At 57.5% G+C, this 26991-nt stretch overlaps 1 protein-coding gene across 1 annotated transcript in view; it reads right to left on the reverse strand.

Moving 5' to 3' along the window:
• Positions 1 to 18400: 18400 nt before the first annotated feature.
• The window catches only part of TCERG1L (transcription elongation regulator 1 like), a 165768-nt gene continuing 157177 nt past the window's right edge, over positions 18401 to 26991 (reverse strand). The window contains 2 exon segments of the mRNA XM_049646032.1: positions 18401 to 19173; positions 23195 to 23313. Coding sequence (XP_049501989.1) covers positions 19017 to 19173; positions 23195 to 23313 — 276 coding nt within the window. The 3' untranslated portion in view covers positions 18401 to 19016.

Below are 26991 nucleotides of genomic sequence, written 5' to 3' on the forward strand. Positions count from 1 at the left end.
AAACTGAAATGTCTCCTGAACAGTAGAATTAGACTTACCTACATAGAGAGTCACCCTCGTTCCCGGGTAAGACAATTCAAAATTATAAAGATGCCGTTTCCTCTGGCAAACGTATAAATTTCTGAGATACCAATAAAAATGCTAATTAGTTTTTTTTCTGAAGCCAAACAGGTAAATTCTCAACTTCATATGGAAACGAATGCAAGATATCTTAAAAAAAATATATCAAAAGCAGGGCAATGAAGGGAGACTTATTAGATCTGAAAAGTATGATAAAGCCTCTGTGATTAAAACAGTGTAATACTGGAACATGAATCAACACACCAATAGGAGAAAATAGAAATCCATAAAGAGACCCAATTACCTGAGGAAATTGAGCATGTGTTCACGGCAACACCTCTCAAATCCTGGGGGAAACAGAGGTGTTTTCAGAGGTGCGAGAGACCCGAGAGCCACGTGGGGGCCTGGACGGGTCCTCCCAGCACTCGCCGCAGCCCCCGGACGGGCCCCACGGTAAAAGTGGGTAATTGGAGAGTGAGGAGAAGGCAGGGTGAACTGCTTTTTAACCTGGAGGTGGGAGAAGCTTTTCTACAGGGAACTCAACATTTGGAAGCAATAAAATGCAATGGCCTCCTTTTTAGTCGTGTGGTAAAATCACCACAAATGAATCCAAGATACATCGCAAACTGCGAGAAAATATCTACAACTTTGCTCACCGTGAAGGATAACGCAGTAAAACCTGCACAAGGTTCGGAACGTAGGAGGCAGAGCAGACGCCCCGCACGGGGACCGCGACACCCGAGGACTCCCAGTGACGGGGAGCTTCTCTCCGCCGACACCGGGGAGGACCCGCTTTACTTCTAAGTGAGAAAAACGAAGTGCAACAGGGTGTTCATAGTGTGCAATCACTCACTCTTTCGGAAAGAACCACAGGAAGCATCAAGTGTGGAAATAAGGTGGAGGGGTAGGAACGATGAGACTTCTCTGCTTAATCGGGTTACGGCTTTAATTTTCAACGACATAAATACCTTACACATGCAAAAAAGTTAACTGAGAAAGGATGACCGGGGGGGGGGGGGGGGGGCATTAGGCACCTGGGTGGCTCTGTGGGTTGAGCTTCCGGCTCTTGATTTGGGCTCAGGTCATGATCTTGAGGTTCATGGGATCAAGCCCGGAGTTGGGCTCCATGCTGACAGCACAGAGCCTGCTTGGGATTCTCTCTCTTCCTCTCTGTCTGCCCCTCTCCCTGCACATGCTCACTTGCTTGCCCTTGCACTCTCTCTCAAAATAATTAAGTAAACTGAGAAAGAAGAAAAAAGAAAAGGAGGAAGGAGAAGGAAGGAAGGAAGGAAGAAGGAGGGAGGGAGGGAAGGAAGAAAAGGAGGGAGGAAAGGAGGAAGAAGGGAGGGAGGGAAGAAAGGAAGGAAGGAAGGAAGGAAGAAGGAGGGAGGGAGGGAAGGAAGGAAGAAGGAGGAGGAGGGAGGGAAGGAAGGAAGGAAGGAAGGAAGGAAGGAAGGAAGAAGGAGGGAGGGAGGGAAGGAAGAAAAGGAGGAAGGAAAGGAGGAAGAAGGGAGGGAGGGAAGGAAGGAAGGAAGGAAGAAAGAAAAGGAGGAAGGAAAGGAGGAAGGAGGGAGGGAGGGACGGAAGGAAGGAAGGAAGGAGGGAGAGGGAGGGAAGGAGGAGGGAGGGAGAGAGGGAGAGAGGGAGAGAGGGAGGGAAGGAAGGAAGGAAGGGAGGAAGGGAGGAAGGAAAGGAGGGAGGGAGGGAGGGAGGGAGGGAGGGAAGGAAGGAAGGAAGGAAGAAAAGGAGGAAGGAAAGGAGGAAGGAGGGAGGGAGAGGGAAGGAAGGAGGAGGGAGGGAGGGAGGAGGGAAGGAAGGGGGGAAAGGCAAGCCATGAACTGAAACGGAAGTCCATGGTCCAAGTGTGTATCATCAGATTCACAACAGAAGTCACACCAGAAAGTGACAAACAGCTGTTAAATAGCAAACTGTTCGTCCTTAGTGCCATCCAGTCTGGAGCAGTGACAGCAGAGTCTGAATTCCAGCTGACAGGTTTATCGTTGACGCAATGCGATGCCAGCTCCGAGATGTGTCGCGTGGTGCATGTGGCACTTGTGGTGGCCCTGGGTGTGGGGCTGCTCGTGGGGGAGACGGGGGGCCAAGCGCAGGTGGCGGAGCCATCAGATGAGCCCGCGATGCTGCCCTGGAAGTGAAGGCACCAGTGTGAACCACGGTCTTTAAAGATACGTGTTTAAATTAAAAACCTACGTGTACAATTCCATAATTAGCTAGTATAATCACAGGTTGTGTGTATGATCTCCTATGTCTGCACATTAAAAGGAGTCGGGGCTCCTGGGGCGCCTGGGTGGCTCAGTCGGTGAAGCATCCAGTCGGCTCAGGTCACCATCTCGTGGTTGGTGGGATCGACTCCCCATGGGGCTCCGTGCTGACAGTGCGGAGCCTGCCTGGGATTCTCTCTCTCCCCCTCCCCCTGCCGTGTTCTCTCTCAAAAATGAATAAACATTTGGGGCGCCTGGGTGGCTCAGTCGGTGAAGCATCCGACTTCAGCTCAGGTCATGATCTCGCAGTTCGTGGGTTCAAGCCCCGCGTCGGGCTCTGTGCTGACAGCTCGAGCCTGGAGCCTACTTCAGATGCCGTGTCTCCCTCCCTCTGACCCTCCACCGCTCATGCTCTGTCTCAAAAATAAAATAAAACATTAAAATTTTTAAAAATAAACAAATAAATAAACATTTAACAAAAATAAAAAATAAACAAAAGGAATCAGGGTTCCTGACTCCAGCCCCGCAGAGCACTTGGTGACCCCACACGTCTCATTGCCTGCGAATGAGAAGGAGCGTGTGCATGAGGACACAGACGCCCGCCCCCCGGAAAGCCTTCCCCTGGCCGGACCTGGGACACTCGAGCATCACAAGGAGTACTGGGAGCAGCGGCCATAACACTCTGAAACATGTACTTTACAAAGACCGTGAGAGAGAAAAGGGGCGGAAAGGGACTGTTCTTTGTTCTAACGCTGGAGTGCACTCTCCAGACTTGGCCACCGGTCCCTCCGGTGAATGGGCCACAGAGATGGAGGCGGGGTGCCAGGGACAAGGTGTCTGTGCGGACTGAGCGTGTGCCCCCCGCCCCGGAGCACACAGCACCACACAGGAAGGGGGAAGGGGAGCCATTTCCAGGCGCACTGACAGCAGGACCAGCAAAGCGCAGCGGCCTCGTGGCGCTGTGCGTGTCCCCGGAGGAGGCGGTGACAGGACACGTGTGGCATCTGGGCAGAGATGGGGCAGCAGAGGCGACTCACGGAGAGGTGATCTGCCCATACCAGTGCTGGTACCGGTCCTCCACGGATCCGAGGCCAGGAGAACAGACAGGATGCTGGGAAGTCCGGATTTTATTTTCTTTAAGGTTTATTATTTATTTTTGAGAGAGACAGAGACAGAGCATGACTGGGGGAGGGGCAGAGAGAGAGGGAGACACAGAATCCGAAGCAGGCTCCGGGCTCCGAGCTGGCAGCACGGAGCCCGATGCGGTGCTCGAACCCACCAACTGCGAGATCATGACCTGAGCTGAAGTCAGACTGAGCCGACTGAGTCACCCAGGCGCCCCATGGATTTAAAAATGTTCAGAGTGACCTGGCGACCAAATCTAACGAGTAAAATTTGGTTGGATCCTGGGTGAGAAAAAGTATAAAAGATACTTTGTAAAACGAGCACAACTTGAGTGCTGACGATTAACTGACAATTGAGTTACGGTTGGAGAATCTTGGGTAGACGGTGGTGTCTTGGCTGCGGGGACGGGACTGCTTGCTCTTTGGGGACACATGCTGTGGTACTCAGGGGTAACGTGTCTTAAATTCACCTGCAAGTACCTTAGGGAAAAAATGTGTGTGTGTTTCTGGCTGTGTGTGTACGTGTGTGTGCACATATGTGCCTACAGAGAGAGCTCATGTATGACATTGTTGCAAAGTTACAAATCTGATAGGTGTGGCAGTGTTTCTTCAACGATTTTTAACAATTTAAGAATAGAAGTTGGGTAACAAAGAATGATTATAAACACACAAACTGTCCATTTCCTTTAGTCATGGCTGTGAGAATCGAGTCAGAGCTGGTTCTGGTTGGGAAGCAAGGGACCCTCCGATAGCAGGTGCCTCAGGACACGACCGCATAGGCCCGGGACCGCCCCTGGGTCTCCGGGCACATCGTGGATGGCCGCGTCCTCCGCCGGTCATGGGGACGCCTCCAGGTCCTTCCATCCCTGCCCCGGGCTCCGCGGTCAGCTCGCCCCTCTGACCCCGGCTGCGGTTTGTGTTCGGGGCCCAGTCGGAGATTCCTCAAAAACATTCACCTCCTAAGCCACATCCCTTGGAAAAATATGCTCGTAATATTGTTCCGCTCGGATCTACACGCTCATGGTCCCATTTATACAACAGCTACATGATGTTCCATGTTTATGTGCTCATTACAAAAAATTTTACAGCAAAATAAAATCGATATTTCAAAAGGACATTATACGTTTAATGATTTCCGTGCCCCAGATGATCTCACACTTGCGTTTTCCCGTGTGTGCAGGTGTGTAGAAGCGGGGCACAGGGGGTCTCTTGGTGCACAAACACAAACCCGGGCCCTGCCACGCCACGGCCTTCAGTCCAACCTTGTAATCCAGTCCTGGCCACACCGCCCTCCTGCAGCACTCTCGTTCCTTCCACGCACACGCACATGCACACACGTGAGTCCTTGCCCCGGGCTGTTCTCCGTTACAGGTGCATGTTTAGCCTGTGTAGCTGGGACCCTGCAGTGTGTTCCTGCAGCCTCTGTGCGTTCAGATCACGAGAGCTCAAGGCACCGTGACCCTGGTCCTTGGTTCCAGTGGGGCAGCAGTCCCTGCCGCCTGTGGCCCACACTCAGTTCCTGCTGCCTCCAGCCTGAACCCACCCCTCTGCCAGCCTGGCCCAGGTCCGCTGCTGCTCACCTGCCGTCTAGCTCACTGAAAAAAGCAGAATAAGATGGCTGGGGAGGGGAAGGCTGTCCCTGTGTGTGTCCCTGCGAGCCAAAGGGACCGCTGTGGCCCCGAGGACGGGCACCCAGGCTGTCCATACCGAGGGAGGAGAGAGCCCCGACCGGGACCGAGGATTCCACCCGGAAGCAGGCTGCTCCACGGTGCAAGCTCCCAGGTCGGTCTGGGTGGGCGGGGCAGCCCCCCAGGGCACAAGTGTCCTGCTTGGGACCCCTGACCTCTGCCTCTGGCTTTACTCCAGCCTCCAGGCACTGCTAGCTCCTTTCTACAGAATCCCATGGCCCATTCCATCCTGACGGGAGGCGTCTCTGAGCACTTCCTAACAAGAGACCCTCGTCACCGGGAAAGCGCCTGCTGGCACTATCGCAGATGCAAAGGCCCCTCGAGGCTGGGGCTGGGCACCCTCCCACGGTGCCCTCCCCCGACCTCGACAACCCGCAGACACCTCCCCGACCGCAGGGCAGGTGCTCGCGGCCCCAACGTGGCCCTGGGAGGCAGCCTCCCTCACGTCCGGGCGCGGGAGTCGCAGTGGCCGCTCCGTGGGCTCGGAAGGGCCTGGACGTTCCAGGGGCTCAGCACACCCCGACTGCGGGATAATCTGCCCCCCCCCAAGCCCCCGCCCCCGCTGCAGACGGGAGCTCTGGGTCCAGGGGCTTCGGACAACATCCTTTCCCCGCGTCCCTAACTTCAGCCTGACCGACGGAGCCCCCGATGCATTTCTGTCAGGGAACAAAAGCATCTATCAATTAATCGATGTTTTGTACCACGACTCTGCTGAGGCTATCAATAAATGTTTCTAAAGATGTGAATTTTGTCATTTCATTATTGGACTTTGCTCACAAATGTATATTTTGAGTAGCTGATTCTAAAACGAGGAACGCAGCAGGAAGGCGGCCGACCTCGAGGGGCCCAGGACCCCACCTATGTCCGCAGGGCCACACCGACGGGCGAGGTCTGCAGGCGCTGAACCCGGCCTTCCCAGGGCAGCAGACCGTTCTCACCCGGATCTCACCTCGGTGAAAGCCGTCTACACCGCACAGGACAGCACGAGGGACACAGGCAAATAAGAGCCAAGCGCAGCGAAGCAGCCAGTTCCACCTGCTCGGGGTGGGACTGCGCCGCGGGGGACGCCAGCTCGGGGGACGCGGACCGGGGGGCCGGTGAGCGCGCCGCGGCCTCGCTGAGAGCCCGTCAGCACTGAGACCCTGCCGAGCAAGGGCGGAGTCTGGGCTCTGGTGCCCACGCCTGCGCCAGTTCCCAGAGGGGCACCCGGGTCCCGCCGCTGCTCGTGGCCGGCGCGGCCGTGCGAGACAGAGGGACCCTCCTCCCTTTACGTCGGGCCCGTGGGGGCGGGCCTCTCCACTCCGAGCCCCCGGACGGGCACGAGGGCACCGGCAGCAGGACACCGATGACGCCCCAGGGCGTGACCGCGGTGCCTCGCGTGAGCTCCGGAGCCTCCTCTGTTAGCACTGACCCCAGAGCCCCACGGGCGGGGGTCTGAGGTCGGGACCGCACAGGGAGGGGGGCACCCGAGGGACCCAGCTTCGGGGTCTGGCGGCTCCTGATGGAGGCGTGGGCGTCTGGGGGCGATCCTTCTCTGCCCGCTCTTCCACGTGCATGAGCACCCCCCCGAAGGCCCGGCTCCACCTGGTTGAGCACCCAGAGGCCCCATCTCGGTACGTGCAGTGTTGTTCGGGGCCACAATGCACGAAGGCCGCCCCGTATCCCTCCACCCCGTCCGGCTCCTGCATGAAGCCCCCCAGAGGTGGCCCGAGCCTGTAGGAGCTGCAGGGTCTCCTCGCGGCCCCATCGGGCACAGCGTCGGCAGGCAGCGCCCCTCCCCGCCCCCGTCTCTGTGTGGTGGCAGGACTTCGGGGAAGGTGGTTCATTCACGAAATTCGCACAGAGGCTTCATCAAGCCCCGGGACTGTTGCGGGCTGGGGGCCTCATCTGCTCCCCCAGCTGTGCTGCCCAGGGCCACGGGGACACACGTGGCACAGCACGGCTCCCACGAGGACACGGGATTGGCCAGCTGTGGAGCCCGGGCCACGCCCCAGTCCTGGCCGGGACGGTCACCTTGCCTCTCTGGGCCTCCGCTGCAGACCAGGGTACGGACCGAATGACAACGAAACAAATCAGATGAAGGCCTCTCAGAGACAGGTGGGGCGGGCAGCCTCTGTGTGGGGCCGAGAGCTAAGTCGCCATCCAGGGGTCCGACCTTTAAGGTGAGGCATGGACGAAGGTGGTGGCAGCCAGCGGGTCACCTCCGCCTGCCCCTCCTCGGCCTGGGGGGGGGGGGGGGGGCTCCGGACGGTCCTCTGCTGGGGCTGGAGGGACGCGGGTTGGCAGCACAGATGGTCAGCCCTGGCTGGCTGTGGGGTCAGCCAGCCCCGAGCTTTCTGAGCAGAGGGGACAACCGTCCCACTGCTGTCCCCTGTGACACAGGGAGACCGGCCCCGGGAATGGGTGTGAGTCGGGCTCAGGCGAGGCAGCACGTCTGGAACCGGCAGGTGTGAGCATTTATCACAGGCGGTTGGCCCCACAGGTGCAGAGGCTGGGCAGCAGGGAAGGAAGGGGGTCAGCGGGACCACCGGGGCGGGGCCAGCTGCCCACCTCCGAGCCCCCATCCTGGACAACAAGTGAGCCCAGGGCAGGAAGAAGAGGAAGGCAGGGCCAGGGGGCCGCCGAGCCCACCAGGCAAGCCAGCGGGTCAGTGGCTCCAGGGTGCGTGATCCCCAAGCTGCCAGGAGCTGTGCTGGGAGGGGACCCAGGAAGGCGGTCCGGCTCAGCTGTTGGCACAGTGCACCCCCCATCACCGGCTTCGACCTTGGCAGACCATCCTGGAATTCAGAGCAGAGGCTTAGAAATGATGGAATCTGAATCTCAGGCACAGGCGCATGGGGAGTCGGAGGCCCGCGGAGGGGGAGGCGTTGACGGCTGACCCTGCTGTGCCCCGCCGCGCCACGCCCGGGAAAGGGGGTTCTGCCGGCTGGCGTGCTGGGGATGGGGAGCTGGGGACAGGCTCTGCCGGCAGCCACCAGCCCCCAGCGACCTCCACGGAGCCCACACTGTAGCCAGTCTGCTTTCTGTGGCCGAAAGGGACTTTTAAATCCTAAATATTTTCATGTAAATTTGTCTTTAGACTTATGCTAAAAACACAATACTGTCAGAAGGGAACACATAGCTAAGAGGCTGATTTTTTTTTTTCCTGAAGATATTTTCATTATTTGATAAGGATTTAAATGGATTTTAACTACCTCCCCAGATAGTTCTTTTTAAATGTTTTAATTTTAAGACCTTCCTGGCTTAATACATTATATGGTGCATAATCAGGTTATATATTCTCTGTCCTATCTCAGCCTAAATAATAGGAAAATGGGATTATAATAATACCTCTGCAGGGCAATTAAATGCAGCAATCACGGTGCAAAGCTGGTCTCCTCCCAGCTCGAGCTGGCTGGGGGGCGGGGGGGGGTCTCCCTGCCTCCCACATCCCCACACTTCTGCCTCCACAGGGCCCGGCAGCGGCCATGCCTGGGGCAGCCCAGACCCAAGAGTCCTTTCCCGGTGACAAGGCCGTCATGCGTGTGGCATCGACGGAGCCCGTGGTGTGCCGGCCATCCTCACACATGGCCCCTCTCCCTAGGGGCTCCTGCAAGACGGGAGCCGCTGTTCGGCGGAAGAAACTGAGCTTCTGAGAATTTCACCGGCCAGCCCGAGCTCACCCACTGAGCACCGACTCTGACCCCACAGACTCCAGGTTTAAACAGCTCTGCCCATTCGCCGACCCTGGAGGGAAACTGAGGTCGGGTGGGTGCTAGATCTGTGGCCCTGAGCAGGTGGCTTCTGTCTGAAGAGACGCTGAGTCTAGACGGAGCACTTAGCTCAGAGCCTAGGGTGATGTCACCTGCCGTCCGTGCTGCTGGGGGTCCCGCTGAGCAGCGTCTGGACACGGGGCCCTTGAAACAGTCTGCCTGAGCCCCTGCCCCAGGTCAAATGCTCACTGCCCTTCTGTGAGTCAGTTTGCTCATCTGTAAAATGGGGGCAATAATCTCGACTATCTGGTGGGTCCACGTAGGGATTACATGAGTTGTGCCTCGAACCGAAACGCCTGGCGAAGGTCTGCAGTGAGGACATCCGAGCGGCATTGTTGCCCGGAGTGTCATTCCAGCCCAGGGCTCGGCGTGCGGGGCCAGCAGGGTTAACTTCCCCGCTGCTGCCTGAGCTCCACGGTGAGTTCCCGGGGGCGCGGGGCCTCTGTCTGCCCCACGCCTGAGTCCCCAGAACTTACCTCAGCAGGGACGCACCTTCGCCAGCTGTGACCTGCTCGTTCTGCCGTCCGCGGGTAGAGACACGGGGCATTCGGGCAGCCCGTGACCCCGCCCGCACAAGGGACTCCCAAGTCAGTAGCCCAGGGCTTGCTGTCCTGGCCTCATGGGAGAGCCCCTCGGCCAGCAGAGCTCAGGCCAGCGGAGGGGAGGGGACGGACGAGGGGGGGGGCTTAACGACTCTGCCCGAGGACAATTTACGGCGAGCTGCTGCACCGGAGGCTGCCAAGCGGGGGCCGGAGACTTCATTCTGCTTCCCGGCACCCGGCGATGTTGATGCAGAATCGTCGGGACCTTTATGGGCCGTTTCCAGTTCTAAAATACGGCATAAGTGGCAAAGTGATCATGCGCGTGGCGAGAACTATTTATTACGTGTGGGACCGTGATAAATATTTCTTTTATATCCTAAATAAAACCCCCAGATCCTGGGTGTTTTGTGGTCCTCTTTTATATCTTCCCATTATGGCCCTGGCCCTGGGATTTAGCCAAAATTTAGTGGCACTGAACATGAGCTATGTGGAGCCCCCCCGACCCCGGCAGGTGTCAGCACGGGGTGCCACCGGCTGACTCGGCCGCTTTTGTCCAGAAGGAAGCCCGGCTCGGAGGGAAAGCGGTCGGACACGGCCCAGAGGAAGAGCTTCTCAGAACACGGGCCCCTCGGTTGGACACGCCGCTCTCCGCACCCAGAACAACGGCCCAGCACACACCCCTTTCCCGAGAGCAGCGCACGGCATGCGTCCTAAAGTCGGTGAGGACCATGTGCAAATACATTGGATCCAGACGGCATTTCAGTTCTGTTAGTCTGAGCTACGAAAAATGGCGTAGATCCGACTCTCGTATTCAATGCGCACGGCGAAGGTAGAGGAAGTCCCAAGGGCAGGGGAAGTGACGCGTTCCTTGGCACACCTCGCCGGCAGGCGACTTGTCGAAGGGACCATCTGAGACGCCCACATCTGGAGACTCCCGGATGCGATCAGAGGACTGAAACGGAGCTCCGTCTCGGAAGGACATGGCTTTGAGAGAACGTGAAAGAGATCCGTCCCTCCTGGGGACGGCATCCCGTGCTTCTCAGGTCCCTGCCTTCTGTCCGCTTGGGGTCGAGGCCACTTTCCAATGACGGTCCCACATCCGGGTAGGTGCACAGGGAGAGCCACAAATTTGGATGATCCCCAGGGTTCTGTGGAGACACTCGCCGTCCCAGAGCCTCCGAGGGAAGGACGGGGCATGGGTGAGTGGGTGACGGAAGGTAGACAGAGGGGACAGTCTGGAGGCACAGGTGCGCACACCCAGGCACACACAGACACAGGCACACGCCCCACGCACCTGTACGCAGTCCCGCAGGGCAGCGCTGGCCTCGGTGCGCGAGGAGGGAGCAGCCGTGCCCGGCAGGCTCATCGCCCTTCTGTGGAGTGTCAGTTCTGTCCCCAACTCCACCGTTGGGCACCGGGCACCCAGCCGGCTACATCCAGCCCTGCCTCCAGCCCCCTCAAATGCCAAGGGGATATTTTCCCGGATAATTTGGCACAACGCCACTGAAAAGGAAACGTTTGGGATGTCTCTGCCCTGCGACCAGGCAGCTGGTCCTCGCTCGACCTCCTCCGAGACGGTCCCGGCCGGCTGCGGGGGCCCCGTATATTCCAGGACAGAGGGACAGACTCAGCATGAAGTCCTCTGCTGGCCCGAGCTGTGCCCGGCGAGCTCCCTTCCTAAAGATAGCTACGTCCCAGGACACACAGCAGGTCAGCAGAAGCAGAGAAAACAAGAGCCCAAACTGAAAGGACCAGAGTCCCTTTCCAGCCGCCGCTGCACTGGCCGGCCCGTGGGAGGCGAGTAGGGACAGTCGGTGGCAAGAAGGTGCTCGTTTCTGTGGTGGGAGTAAACCTACGGGAGAAACACCCACCCCTGGGGTTCGAGCAGCAGGGCTGTGTCGTCAGGTCGGAGCCCCGGAGCTGGAAAAGCTCTGCTGTGTGTGCTGGGCACTGGGAAAGGGCAGGGCCGTCTGTTCCTTCTCCCCCAGCAGGTGGGAGCAGGGCGGGCTTTGGAGGAGACGGTGTTTGGATGGAGGCGAAAGAGATTCAGGCCCCGGAGGAGACGGGAAGCGGGCCCTCCGACCGGCCACCCCGGACAGATGTCGCCGCCAGACAGGCCTCCAAGCTCCAGAGTGTCGGTGTCCCCGCCGGACGTCACCCGCACCCCCACACCCGGGCACCCGCTGGGGTCGCCCTGCCCTGGCAGGAGCCAGCGTGAGGCTCACCGTTTGTCAGGGAGCAGCACCTGTGGGGGGGGGGGGGCTGGGCTGCCGTTGTTCGGGGCCACGTGGCTTCCGGGGCCAGCCGGCCTGGGAACCCCCCTGGGCTGGTAAGGGCGGCCGCGAGGTGGAGAGACGTCCCCCTGGGTTACGCCCAAGCTGCCAGTGCAGGAGCGCCCGTGTGCCCCCGAGAGCTTTCCTCAGCTCCTTCCCCACCAGCGGCAACTTGGGCATTTCCAGGAGCATGTGATTTCAGAGCAGCTCCCGCGAGGCTCCACTCACCTGCATTGCTGCTTGATCGCGGTAATGAACCTCCCGCCCATCAGTGAGCCGCTCGTGAGGCTTCCTTCCAGGGGCGCCTGGGCCAAGAGGTGACTCCCCCGTGCCCTGGGGAGTCTCGGGACCGGGGGCCTGGGGGGGGGGGTGCGGCCTGGAGCACAGATTCTGGAGTCAAACGGACTTTTGGGCAAGTCCTGGCCGCAACTCTCTCCAGGAGACTTTGAGCAGATTGCTCGATGCCTCCAGACTTCGGGTTCTCTGTGAGCTGAGGACAGTTAACAAAACCCACCTCGGGGGATTGTTGGAGGCACGAAACGAGGCAAGGAACCAAGGCCCGGCGGAGAGCGAGCATTCGTCAGATCTCCCGTTAGAATGACCAGGTCTGTGATTTATAGGTCAAGTGTCACGGTCATCCCGAAGGAGGAGCTTGTTGGAGTTTCGAAGCCTGCACAGCAAGTCGCTGAAACCGGCGGGCCTGCAACAAGGGCCACGTCTGGATTCGCTCGTGGGCCTGCCGGGGGGAGGGTGTGGCTGGGGGAGGGGGGCTGGTGTCTGGGCCCCTTGGGGTCCGCGCCGCCCCGGAAGGCCGGGAGCTCCACGCGTGGCAGCTGACGCCGCTTGTCACCAGAGACCCCAGCCAGAGACGAGGGCCACGGCACCTTCCCCTCCCCACCCCGCCAGCCTGGGCTTCCCCGGGTCACGGTGGCTCCCAGGGGAGGCTGCCTCCTCTCTGGGGCCTGGCCCAGCAAACCCCGCGGCCCCGCCTCTGCCACGGGGCCCGCCCACACCCCGCCCCTGGCAGGCTTGCCCGCACGCGGTCCGGAGGGCATGAGCGGCGGTGCGTGCGTGTGCGATCGTGCGTGCGATCGTGTGCGTGCGTGGTCATTTTCGGGACGTTCGATCCACCACAAACTTGCACCAGACGCGTGGACGCCGCCCAGCGCTGCGGGGGGGGGGGGGGGGGGGGAGGCCGCCAACGCCCACGGGGGGCTCGGTCCACAGGCTCCCTCACTTTCCTGCAACAAGCAGGTGTTACTTCGATGATCATTAGACATCGCAATGTTTTCAAAAGTGTGATATAGTGTTTAAAGACTGTTTCTTGGCAAACAGAAAGTGGAGACAGAGAGGGTTTATACCACATGACAAACATCTCTAAAATTCCATCCAAACAACTCTCTGCCTCAAATTCCTCTCCCTCCCCCCGAGCAGGCGTCTCCACCCTGCGCTGGCTTGGGGCGCCCGCCAGCCGACCAGCGTCCTCCCACGTCACCCCTCCACGTCCACCGCGCTCCCCTCCTCACGGGCTGTCTCACCGGTTGTCCCGTCCAACACGGCAGTGTTTATAGGCACTGACTCTCCAGCCATTTTCCCCCACCACTGACCCCAAGGAGGCGTGACTCCATTATCTCAACAACCTTTCTTGAGTGATCAGGAAGCTTTAACCTGTTCACACTTTATTATTTTTTTTAAATTTTTAAATGTTTATTTATGTTGAGATTAGAAGAGAGAGAGAAAGCAAGCCGAAGGACAGAGAGAGAGAGAGAGAGAGATGGAGGGAGAGAATCCCAAGCAGGCTCCACAGCACAGAGCCCAGCCCGGGGCTTGAACTCATGAACCTCGAGATCGTGACCTGAGCCAAGACCTAGAGTCGGAGGGTCGACCAACTGAGCCACCTAGGTGCCCCTGGTTCACACTTTAAATACCTTATGGGGAAAATGTCAACCAAGCAAAGGTTAAGTATTTGGGGACAAAAGACAAATGACCGACTTTCTCCCGCTATTGTGGGGGGATTATTTGAAACAGATCATTCAAATGAAGCAACAGGAAAGTAAATAGTAGAGACGATAAACACTTCGTACAAAAATAAACCTTAAGCAAATCCAGGATAAGAAATCTGTCACTGCCGTCATTGATAAAGAAACCAGTGAGAAGGCATCCATGTGCTCTGTCCTTTTTATTCATTCACCAGCTCCATAGGGATCCCTGCTGCCCAGGGCCCAGGGCACCTGCTGAGGCCCCTCCCTGCAGGGCCTGGGGGGATGGGGTGGTGAGCTCTTCGAGGGGCTTCTGCCCACGGCAAGAAGATCTATGTGGGGAGCACGCGACAGATGTGGCTTCACCGAGAAGGCAACGGAAACTGGGCAAAGAGAGGAAGACGGGGCCCCGTGGAACCAGGGGCCTGCACACCAGGACCCACGTGAGCGCGACAGTGTGTGGCAGGATAGCTGGGCGAAGGCCGTGGTCCAGTGGGCGGTGACTGGCTGGGTGACGCTTGGGGAGACAAGCAAAGGGGCAGGTGGGTGAGAGGCGGGTGCTCTGGAGGTCGGGGTGACGGACGGGACTCAGACCCCATGGTCCTATTGGGAAGCTCTGGCCTCTGGGACATGGAGGGTTAATCCAACGATCAATGACAGTGACCCACCACTCCTTCGTTCGTCTTTTGACTGGATGCATTTTTACCTGATCGACAGGCACTCAGTTTCCTGCTGGGTTTTAGCAGCTCAGAGGGCACGACTGAGTTGCCCCACGTTACCCGGTGGTGTTTCCAATGAAAGGAAAAGGTGCAAAAATCAAGCAAAGCTGCCATTTAAAAGAAATCTTCGTCTGTTGTCTTCTTATCATGTCTTAACTACATATCGATGGCTTAAAAATGGATTAATTCCACAGCCCTCAAAGTGGGCAAATGTTTGAAATACAGATCCCAGACACCTAGGAAGCAGCTTTTTCTCAAGCTGGCTCCCCTTCTTCTCCCTGAGGGTTTCCCTGATTACGCCAGAGTTGACCTTTCATCTCCAACCGCATGATGACTGACAGCTAGACAGACATGAGCATAAACATGGATGTCGATAGACTGTCTGTCTACGACCCTCAATAATCTCATTTTCTGAGATTCAAAATCACGGTCAGAGGAACGAAAATGAAAGTTCCCAAACGTCTGGGTGAAAACCAGAAACACCTGGAACTTCCCATAGGGGCCAGGAGGTGCCTGTGTGTTTCTAGGTGCTAACGTCACGGATGTTTTCCACCTCCTTCCAGCACAAAGTCTGGGCTTGTGTGATCCCCTATGTCCTCCCACTAATATGGTTTCTGGCGTAATTCTGTGCCGTCGTGAGCCTCGGATAACTACCCTCGGAGTGTGATGATGGTGGTGATTAAGTCGTGCTGACAGCAAACAGATGGCCCGCAGCAGGAACGACTGAGCAGGGCTTAACAGAAGGGCCGTTAGGGGCGCGGGAGCAGCTATGGTCAGCACGCGCGGCCGGGTGCCCGGGACCAGCCTTTGCAGGGACTGTCCTGCTGCGGGCCTGAGGGAGCAGGACGCGGTCCTCACCGGAGCCGGGGCCCCAGGAGGCCCCCAACCGGGCCGAGCAAGTACCCCAAATCCGCTGCTGCCCACGCGGAAGCACCGAAGGCCAGAGGTGTGGAGGGGAGGCTCCGGGGCCACCGGGCGGGGGAGAGGATCTCAGGCAGCGAGTCGGCCGCCGGGCCTGCGAGGCGCTTGCTGCCGTGGGTGTAGACAACGCTGTGGCCCCAGCGTGGCAGGCAACCGACCCAGTTCCCACACGTTTGTGGGGTGAGGCGAATGAAATCAGTCACGTGTCCGAAACCCACAGTAGTCCCTGACCAGGAAACAGTAGGGGCAAAGAAGGGAGAGAAAACTTAATGGAAAAGCATGGCGCTCAGCCTCTGCTTCTGCAGACGGTCACGGAGCCCAGATGGCGATCGCACCTTCAGCCGACGCTGCGGTGCCCCTCGCCCCTCGCGGCACCTCGGACCCCAGTCTGCTCCCCACAGGCCCTCGGTGTCTGGCAGGCCCAGCTGTGTGCTGACTGGTACCCCGGGCGCCCGCTGAGCCCTCTGGCCCCGGACACTGTCCCTGTCCCACGGGATCCCGGAGACATAACTTGCCCTCGGCAACTGGGATAACTGCCCAGCAAGCGTAGCCACCGTCTTCTCCACCCGATGTTTCCGCGCCACGAGGCGTCAGAAGGGCCAGGGGCCCGGCTTCAAATCGCATCAAGATGGTGCGTTCTGCACTTGGGCCACGGGTTCTCCAAATCCACTAAGCCCGGGTGGCGGGGATGAAGGTTATCGGGTGGCATAATGAGAAGGGTCGCTCCCGTCTCCCCTTTTTGGGGGCCAGTGTCTTGCCCCGTGATGCCAGGGAGACGGCGACATATGCCAGCTGCTGGTTTAAGGCCAACAGGTGACCCCCGCAGGACCCTACCCGACCTCGCCCGACCTCGCCCCGTAGATGTACTGTGCCTTCAGCAGGCCGTCCCAGCACGGGACCAGCCAGCTGCTTCTGGGCCTGAGGGTTCATGGGGGTGCCCGTGGGGCCTGGGCGTGAGGGTTCGGGGGGTGGGGTGCCCGCGGGTCCTGGGCGTGAACCTATTGTTGCAATGACTGTCCCTTAAAATGCATTTCCTGGTCAAGACCACACTGTGTGGGAAGCCGTGTGGCCCAGCGGCCATTCTGCGAGAGCATGGGCGGTAACTAGGGGAAGGGAAGGAGCATCTGAGATTCACTTTTGTGAGGGGGAGTTTCTCCCCGGAACAATGGGGGGATTTTGGGGCGCCTGGGTGGCTCAGTGGGTTAAGCATCCGACTTCGGGTCAGGTCATGATCTCATAGTTCGTGGGTTCGAGCCCCGCGTCGGGCTCTGTGCTGACAGCTTAGAGCCTGGAGCCTGATTCGGATTCTGTGTCTCCCTGTGTCTCCGCCCCTCCCCCACTCACGCTCTGTCTCTGTCTCTCAAAAAATGAATAAACGTTAAAAAAACAAAAACAAAACCAAATGGGCGGATTCACGGGACCAACCCGGAACAGGGGTCTGGGTCGGTGCACACAGACCAGGAACAGTGGGGAGGGAGACACTGGCCGACGGGCCCACACACCCAGGACCGCCCACCTGGTGACCCGGTCTCAGAGCTCCGTACAAAGAGTGCGGGACGTGCGAACTCCCAGTGCTGCGCCCACCGTGCTCCCCTCACCTCTTCATCGCCCCCATCCCAGTCTTGTGCCTCGTAGACCCCCAACCAGCCGGCGGTTCAGCCAGCCCCCAAATCAGTGTAGACACGTGCCCCGGGCCCCCTCTCGTCTCCCAGGCAAGTTTACAGAACTATCGTTCGGTCTAGCCTGATGCTCCCCCGTGGGGACTTCCTTCACCTGCCCTGGGGGCCACTCCTGACCCGGGGGTGGGGGCTGAGGCCAGCACAGCAGGACGTGTGACCACTACTCTGGGCCTGCCCCTTCCTCCTCAGCTGACGGACGGCAAGGAGCTGAGCAGGGGGAGGCAGCAGCCAGGGGAGCAGGGGTCCACCGAGGTCTTCCAGAACCACTCAGGCTCAGCCCTGCCGCTGGCCTCTCCATCTGAGGTTAAATGCTGCCCCGTACGTCCGGCTGCACGCCGAAGGGGTCAGGTCACACTCACGCTGACAACGCGGGTGCAGTCACGTGGGATCTTGTGGCCAGGCAGCCGGCCTCTCTCAGGGCAAGCAGCCAGTCAGCTGGCTTTCCAGTGGACGGGACAGATGGCAGGAGGGCCGCTGGCTTGTGCGAACCTCAGGGGTTGCCGGGGGTTCCGTCTCTGTCCCGGCTCCGCGTCCCGAGGCCCGCACAGCCGGCCGCCTCCCCCAGCCCGCCATCTCTCCAGGTGCTGTTGGGCGAGGGTATGCCACCAGACCCGCCACACGAGCCACTTTCCCGGCATCTTAGAGGGCGGGCTCCCGGCGCTCCCAGAGCCACGGCAGCACCTTCTCCAGGGAGGTCCCCATCTCTGCAAGGGTCGGGGGGCTCCTTCCGTGGGGGCTTCTCTGAGCCCTGGGGGTCACGTCTGCTCCTGTGGCTGTCGTCTGTGTGTTCTTTGGCGGTCACCCGGACTCACCAGCCTCATTACCCGAATGCCTTTATATGTGATAACTCTTTCCATTAAATTTCTCTGTTCAGTTTACAAGGTGGTTTCTACTCCAGATCGGACCCTTACCGGAGGGTCGGCCTCCTGCCCTCTGTCCCGGATGCCCAACCCCACTGGCTGCTGCCTGAACCCAAGTGATGGCCCCAGAACCCAGATCTAACCCAGAAGCTAGCCTCACAACACTGGTGCTGAGACCAGGGCTTACCCCAAAGAAGAGAGAAACCCGCCCAATTACGTCCTAATACGCGTGGCAGAGAGCGTGTTCACCGCACTGAAGAGGGACCGGGGAGGCGAGGAGGTGTCGCTGTGCCCTGGGGCAGTGGCAGCGTATCTGAAGAGAGGCCCCCGTAAGCCGCGAAATAAACAGGCGACAATTTAGAGAACGCGGTTAATTAGCTGGGTTTTAGCCACCATCGCTTCCCCCCAGAACGGGCAGGTTGAAAGGCAGGACTTTTGTTTGTGCTCGCTCAGCCCTTGTGTGCGTTCACAAACACTGTTAGGAGTCTTTCAAAACAGACTGTCTTCAGTTGAAACACTGCTTTGCCGCTGGAGATCGCAGTGGAAATCTTACCACCAAAACACACTGGTTTAAAATATTTATTAATTAAAAAAAATTTAAAATTCTTTTTATACAAAGATGATGAGAAAAATCTCATGCAAACTGGGCATACAATAAAAATAACTCAACTATTCGTATGATGATTTTGTACAAAATAATCCCATTTTGAGTAGGGCCCCCGACAGACGTCGCGGCCGCCCTGTCTGGGGCCCGGCGCCCCCTCGGACTGCTGCGGGGGTCCGGGGTCCACGTGTGGAGGCGCTCAGGGTCGTCGCTATGACTGGTGATGATGATGCTATTGCTACTACTCGGGACACGGGACGGACACCCAGCACTCGGAAGGAGCCCCCGCGCCACGGGGCTCAGAACCCAGGGAACACACAAAGGTCTGGAGAAAAGTTTCGGGTACTCAGATCAACTCATGAAAACACCTTGAGAGGGATATAGATACTTCTGCTGAGCTACAAACCTGCGGTGGGTTTATGATTTGTACAGGTTACAAGTACTTTGCATAATTAAACAATTAAGGGAGCGACCTACCATGGCAATTCGAAACGCATCAGACTCGGAACGCCGTACAAAAGAGAGCTTCAATATGAAACAGTAATCCTCCGAGAAGTGCTCCGCTCCGCACCTGTCCTACTGCGCCTCTCACACGCTCATCTCATCTTCCGCAGCCGCAGTCGGTTTTCCTTGTCCCGTTTCTTAAGAATAAGTATGAATTGGTTGAAAAAATGCTCCTGGTCCTTCTTTCTTTGAACAAGACGAAACCTCTGGTCCCGGCCGTACTTCTCCGCAAACTCCTTAAACGTGGTTCTGAAAAACAGGAACTTTCCTGAGGCCTGTCTGCCCGGGAGCGGTTTCCGCACCTCCTGACCCCCGCAGGCTGGCATCACCTCCAGGGGTGGACAGCTGCTACCACCCGATCTAGCTGTCCTCGGGCCACAGGGAGAGGACATGGGGAAGGTCGGGGACAGGGGCGGGACTTGGGGCAGGTCGGGGGACAGGGGCGGGATCCGGGGCAGGTCAGGGGATGGGAGCAGGATCTGGGGCAGGAAATGGGCATCCCACACCTGCCCCAGCTACTCCCGTGCTGGGCGCCACTCCCCGTGGGGGCCCTTGGGATCCTGACCCCACCGAATACTCGCATGGCTGCCTCTCCCCAGCCTCCGGAGATCGACCCAGCCTCTCCGGCTTCTTCAGCCTCCCTCAGTCGGAGCTCTCAACTGCCCACCTGCGTCCACCACTGCTTTGGCCACACGGGTCCCCTCCTGTCCCCTCTTAGGATGTCCTGGCTGCCACGGGCCACTCGGGCAGCCCCTCTGCCTGGCACACCGTCCCTCACGTCTGCTCTCGTCACTGGCAGTCGGGCTCCGCGTGTCTTTTTTGAGGAAACTCACCCTACAGACGGGGTCCCTCGCAGCCCTCGTCAACAGCCCCAACCGTGGTAAGCCCAACTGTGCCATCTACTCCTCCCCGCCCCCCGCTCCACTGGAGGCTCTGTGATCCGTGTTGTTTCCCGCCAAAGGTCCCGGGCGCCTGGCGGCAGTGGCCGGCGTGTGGAAGAACCTAAGGTCAACTGAACGGGCCCGGGAGTCCGACGCAGGGTCTGGGCGGCTCAAAGGGCAAGTGGGTAAGCCCCTTGCAGGGACAAATGGCACCTTCGCGAGCACCGGTCCCCACAGCCTCCCCCCTCCCAGGCCCGAGCTGGCAGCCGGGAACAGGCCCGCAGGGCTACGTGAGCTCCGTCCGGGGATCCAAAGTCCTCCCGCTTCTCCTTGTGGAGGACTTCATACTCCGCTGCAGACATTTCGCTCTTGTTTCAAAGGGTTATGATGTAACAGCTGTTTCACACATAAACAGGAGGGCTGCACTGACATGGCTGTCAGGACCCCGGACACATCCCCACCTGCCACCAGCGTCCCTCTTCCTGGTCCAGCCCCACAGCCTCCTGGGTCACGCCCCGGGGTTGTGCCTGCTCATGGGCGTCTCAGAAAGAAAGCGCTTCTCTCTGCTGCCCTCCTTCCTTCTTCCCTCTTCCTCCTTCTCTGGACTGAAAGTGTACATCCCCCAGGATCCTAGGTGGACCTCCCGGCACCCCCCGGTGCTAGTGTTGGGGGGGGGGGGGTCAAGGCCTTTGGGAGGTGACTAGGTCACTAAGGGCTCACCAGACCCTGAGCCAGAACGCTGATCTCGGACTTCCAGCCTCTAGAACTGTGAGGAATATCCGTCGCTTGAGGCCCCTGGTTTGTGTTCCTGGGAACAGGAGCCCAAATGGACTAAAGGACTAAGGCCCTTGTTTCATCCTTCCTTCCTTCCAAGATGAGAATCACAGGGACTTGTTAATCTCTTCCCTTGTCTGGATAGCAGCCTGCATATCTTCCATTCAGAGGCTGAGCACAGATCTTGTCTACAAGGTCCTGCTCGGGGCACTTCTGAAAAGAAATGTCCCTGAGAAGAGAGGGAGAATTACAAATCTGTGGCCCCCCAGCCATGCCGTGGGGGCATCCTGGCTTCTGCTGGGCCTTCCAGTGGGCCGGGGGAGCCCCTGAGTCACGGGCACAGCACCCCCCTTTTCCCTCTGGCAGCTGGGGACACAGCCCACCTGCACCTAAAGGAGGGAGACAGTGTGGCCTTGGGAAGAAGCACAGAGTGCAGACCCCACAGCCTGAGCGGCAGACCGAGGGGAGGACCCCCGTGGCCCCTCGCCCCATCTCAGGACCCCCAGAGCTGGGCAGGACTGGGAGCTGGCTCTGGCTGTCCCCGTGGCTGTGGTGGCAGGGTCAGAGCACAGTGTCACTGGCGGAGCCGCTGAACCCCGAGAGGCTGCTTCTAGGGTGCTCAGATGGCCTGTGCTTAGCTCACCTGGCCACCCGTGTGCAGCGACTTGAACTGCACGCATGCTACTAGGATGCCTATGGGACAGTGAGAGGAGAGGGTGAAGCGGTCTGTAAAGTCTTGACGATGTTGCAGAATCAGCCATTCTGACGTAAAAATGGTTTAATAACCATAAAAGTACGTATGCACGGTGCACATTTTTAACACAGCAGGCAGTTTAATCTACCTTTAAAGAAGAGTAAGTTTAACTTTCTGATTTCCATCAGTCATTTTCCTTCTGTGCGTATGTGTGTGTGTGTGTGAGATCTTTCTCCTAATTGCCAGATGTGTTATGAGTATGTTCTCCTTTGTCTTCATGACGGGAAGGGGAATGTGTTGACGTATTGTTAACGTTTTACCAATGGACAGATTGAGAATATTTGATGATGATGGTGATGATGGTGACGGAGCTGGTGGTGGGGCTGGTGATGATGGCGATGAGAGGCATCTCCGTCACCAAGCTCCTTCTACCTGCCAGGTGCTATGTTCGCTTCCACGTCTGCACCACCCGGGGAGTCTGCCGTAGCCGAACTGCCCACAGATGATGCCGGAAGCTCGGAAAGGTGCAATGCCTCACTCCACTGCAGGGCTGAGGAGGGCTGGGGTGGGGGGCTGTGCCCTGAGGCAGGGGCTCCACACCAACTCCTCTCTCCTAGGGTCACCATGTGGGGACACAGAGATGCCAGTGTTCTCATCTCTAACCACAGGAAATCACAATTTACAAACGTTTAGATGAACATTTGCTCTTCTAGATTAGCCTTTTGTGATGGGGGTAATTCATGCTACATTTTTCCCCATTCAGAAAACATCTGTCCTTCAAATACTTGCAGAGGTTTTATAAGGACCATATAACCAACATCCAATTATTGACCAGGTGAACTAGATAATTACCAATCAAAACATGGGAGCCTATGTCTTCACAGAAAGCAAACATCAATTAATGTTTTTTTTAAAAAAATAATGTTGTATTTATGCATTATTACTAAAATGCCAAAGTGCCCGCATTATTATTAAAAATAATAATGCATAAACGTCCATTCAGATGTACCTCAACCCCAAATAAAAATAAACCGAAGTCAATTTTTTCGGCTTATAAAAGTTATAGTCCTATATTTCTAAAAGTAGTACAATGTTCATTGCTTCTTAAATATCAGCCAATTTTAGGGGTGCCGGGGTGGCCAGTCAGTTAAACGTCTGACTCTTGATTCTGGCTCAGGTCGTGATCTCACAGCTTATGAGTTTGCACTAACAGCATGGAGCCTGCTTGGGATCCTCTGTCTCCTCTCTCTCTGCCCCTCCCCCTGCTTGCATTCTCTCTCTCTCTCTCTCTCTCTCTCTCTCTCTCTCATAAATAAATAAATAAACATTTTTACACAGAAGCCAATTTTAAAGAACACTCAAGTTCATGCATTTTTCTAAGTTCTAACGTCCAGTTTCCTATTGGTTTATTTCACGGGAACAGTGCCAGGTCATTTTAGGTGACTTTGGCAGCAAAATTACTTGGCTCATTTGCCCTGGTGTGTGTCCCTTCTTTCCACCCTGGCCGACTGGGAAGACGTCTGCAACCAACGGCGAGGTTTATTTTACTGCTGCTGTTCGGGCTCTGTATGCCTACTCTCCGAGTTCGTGTTCCGTGCGCTTACTTTCTGATCCCTAGATTCGAGGTTAGCCCTCATCTTGAGTGCTGACCTACTGACTAGTTATTCAGGTCACGGAGTCAGGGTGGCCATGCTGGAAAACCAGGCAGGGCACCCAGCAGTGGGTGTGGGGAGCAGAGAGAACCGTGAGCCGCGCAGGCAGGCAGGGCTGGTGGCTCAGTCACCCACAACTTCACCATTACGCTCGTGAGGTCTCCGCGATGGTAGGTTACACGATTTAACCAGAACAGACTTTAAAAGCCCTCTTACAGTCATCGGTAAGTCTCCCGCCCCGAAGTCACCCGGCATTTCTGTCTCCATACCTGGGTGACACCTTAGATTCCTCCAGAAGTTTTTTGAATTCTTCTTTGGCGAGCAGCAATTTGTTTTTCTTCTCCTTATATTCTTCTTTTATCCTTGTCTTGACAAACTGTTCAAATATCTTGAAACACACACATACACACACAGAAAAGTATTACAGGTTGCATATCAGAAATGAAATCTTGTGCCTCAAACACAACACAAAAGAACAGCGAGCATCTGTGGTTAAGCCTTTCTTTTCCATAAGGTGGAAGGCACAGCCCCTCCAGGGAGGGGCTCTCCTGAACCAAGCGTCTACATAATTAAGCCTGGGTTCCCAAGAGAATCTCGGGGTCAAACGCTGAATCAGCCCCGCCTGGGGGCGGGGGTGGGTCCTGTTTCTTGTTTCGGAATTCCGTGAGCAGCTTCTAGGGTCATGCGCTGTCTGGCTGACCTTCACATCGCTGCCGGTCGTCCGAGGAACACACGAGGTTTTGTCATTTGTTCTAGTCAATTCCTACAGTGACACAATTGGTATCTGAGCCTCCAAACGTGATTTTAACTTGTGAAAAGAAAGTCAACCCAGCATCTCTGATCCCCCAGCCTCTAGTCTCTAAGAAGACCACTTGTGGTCTGGGCATCAGGGCGGGGGCGTCACGCAGTCACGGCAAGCCTCTCCTGGGGGCCTCATGGAGCCTCTGGGTGGTCAGACCCAAAGCGAAGACCTGACCCTCAGACACTGCGTGATCCCCAGTCGGACAAGAAGTGGGTTTTGGACAGGAGAACCCCGTCCCCTAGCCTGAAGGATACGAGTATCGTCTGGTGGGCAGGTGCATCATGGCCCCGGGACCCTCTCCCTTGCGAGCTGACAGTCAACACAGAGACGCGACACCGAGGACCCTCTCTGCAGCCGTCAGTCCGTCAATGGATGGGGGCAGCACATCGTTGTGGTATGAGGTGCCATTTACAAACCGGAGCCTGAAGGAGGTAGGGACAGCTGCTTCATTCCTAATGTTATCCGAGCCTCAAGAGCATTAAAAAGAAAATACCGGAGATGACTTGAAAGTGTGCGCACGCATGAATAAAAAGATCAATACAATTTTCACGTGTGACCCTGGAAGGCCTATAAACAGCAACTCTGTCCCAACCGGACCCAAGGCCACTGCCGACATTAGACTTTGACCCGAGCGCTCTGGGGGTCTCCTGCACTCCTGCCCCCGAGGGGGAGGCGGGGAAGACGCGGCCAATGCAGGAGGCTCTCTCGGCTTGGACGGGGATTTCACACTGCCTTTCAGTGGCCACTCGCCTTATGGGATTATAAACACCCAATGCTCCCCTGTCCTGAAGACTCTGCACGGAAAGGAAACATTCAGGAGCAGGATTTAAATGGAGAAGGTGTGCTTATATATTAAAGTAGGACTATATCGGCTTATTTCACCTTCAAGGCAAGTGGTGTGCAACCTCGCCGGCTGTCTTAGAATTAAACTAATAAAACAGGTGAAGGAAGGGTTATTATCCACATAAAAGTGTGGGGCTCCATCATTAGAGCTTTTGCTCTACTAATTTTAAGTCTGGACAGAAACGCTGCCTGGCCGCGGGGAGACCCGCTTCTCCTACCGCTGAGCCGCCCACCCATGGAACCCGAGTTCTCGCCTCTCCCTCTGCCCTGTCGCTCTAGTTACGCCGCTGTGATTTAACGTAGCGGCGTTTTTCTCCCCGCTTTGACAAATTACACCAGCTTCACTCAAAGTGGGGCACGACTTTTTAAAAGAGATACCACTGGCCATTGTCTCGCTATGGCGTGTCCTCCCATAATGAAAAGGAAACACGATCTGTTATCGTGGAAACAGGTCTGATGAGCGTGGCCCGACCCCTCGTCTCTGTTTGGGTTCAGTCACTTCTCCTTTGCAGCCCCCTGTGGAGGACGGGCCATTGGCGGTTTGCCCACCATGAGCTCTAGTTTCCCCATAGAAACATGTGACAGCGGGGCCGGTACAGATTCTAGCCGGATGCTTGCCATCAACGGTGGGGGTGGGTGGGTGGGGGTGGGGGGTCCTGTGAGGAGCACTGGGGTTTTGGGTGGCCTGGCTATTGCCTCCTTCTCTGGCGCGGCTCCAGCACCAGTGCTCATAGGAGCTGCGGCTTCCCCCGCGTCGCGGGTGGTTTCTGATCCCAGGGCTCTCTGATGCTGCTCTGTGTCGACCGCCAGCGAGGCCCAGTTCCCGCTCTTCCTCCCGGGGCCTCCGGGGCCACGCTGCAGGCTGGTGACCCTGAAGTTTCCTCTGTCTGATGGCGTCCCCCGAACAGTGCACTCTGGTCTGATCTGTCTGCACAGCGCACATCCAGGCGTGGGGGCCCGGACATCCCAGCCCAGGTGGCCACAGCTGCACCTGCTGCCATGGTTGGGGGGGGGGGGGGGCGACGCGCAGCCCCGTGGTGCTCACGCGCGCGAGTCTCGTGCAGGACGCCCCCAGAGCAGTTCAGCAGCACACCGAGCGCCGCGTGCTCCCATCATGTGGGGGGGGGGGGGGAAGCGTAAGATCCTGGGGCGGGGGGTGGGCTTCCTCAGCTTCCTTCAAAGAGGCTAACGGTCTCTAAAAACACCCCCGAACTGGCAACAATGGTGCTGACCGTGCCATCAGCGAAAGCACGGTCCGCAGATGGCCAGCGTGCGGGTCTTAACTAAGTAAGGCATTCTTCACAACAACAAGCGGACTACAAGTGCTCACAGCCGAATAGTCTGACCGTTTCCTCTTTAATATCGCACAGAAGAGTGAAATATTACTGATGATTAAAGTCTACAGTTTTCTTCAGCTGTGTGCACGCGTGTGTGTGTGTGTGTGTGTGTGTGTGTGTGTGTAATCTAACCTCCTCTGACTCTGTTGTAACTTTTTTTTTTTTTTGGAGCCACTGCTAACACGTTTCACGCGTTTTCAGATGTTTCCTTCTGGAAAATACGAGCCAGCTGCAATGCAACAAAAAGGTCATTAGTTCTAAGTTCCTCAAAGGTCTAAGTTCCGTGTTCCAGTGTGGCCGACCCAGCACCATCCCGAGCCCCGGCGTGTGCCAGCGGGGCCCTGCCATCGGCGGGACGGGCAGGGTTCCGAAAGCCCGAGGCTCCGCCCGCTCAGTGTTTCGCTGATCGTGCCGGCGCGTGCTTGAGGAAACTTCAGGACCCACGACACAGCTGGAAACGGGGTTGCCCTTTCTGTCCTCTGGGCCCCGGGCTCTGCTGTCTGATAGCATGCGGGCCGTGGAGACAGAGGCCACGTCTGAAACAGCTCTCCGGCCTTCTCTGTTTCCAGCGGCCGATCCGATGACCCGCTTTCCGTGTGCGTCATTTCACACTCAGAAGAGTGCAGACAGAAGAGGCAGGACTGGAGCGGGAACCAGAGACCCCAGAGACCTCCGGGGAACACCAGACCCCGGCCGGGCCGTGCACCAGGGCCCAGGCCCTCAGCCGGCGGTCAGCACCGCCCGTCCCTCTGTCCGTCCGCTTCGTCTTGGAAGCCGTATCGGCTCCATGATCTACGCTGACAACGAGCCAGCGCAGACCGGCCAGGCTAACGTGTCCTCCAGGCGAGCTGCCTCTCGCCCACCTCTGCCCTTTCTGGGGACCTGCCCTCTGGACCTGCCACCCCTTCCCTCATACACCCTCTTACTGTTTCCGGGACCCTCCTCTCGTTCAATGTCATCGTATAAGAGCTTAACTGAGTCTTAACACAGCTATCTGGGGTGCGGCCAGTGTTCCCAGCACGTGCATTTTCACCCGTCCTGTGGGGTCACCCCCAGATGGTTTGCTAAGACACTGAGGGGATGA

The sequence above is a fragment of the Panthera uncia genome, chromosome D2 (genome assembly GCF_023721935.1).
Source record: "Panthera uncia isolate 11264 chromosome D2, Puncia_PCG_1.0, whole genome shotgun sequence".
In the NCBI taxonomy this organism is placed as follows: domain Eukaryota; kingdom Metazoa; phylum Chordata; class Mammalia; order Carnivora; family Felidae; genus Panthera; species Panthera uncia.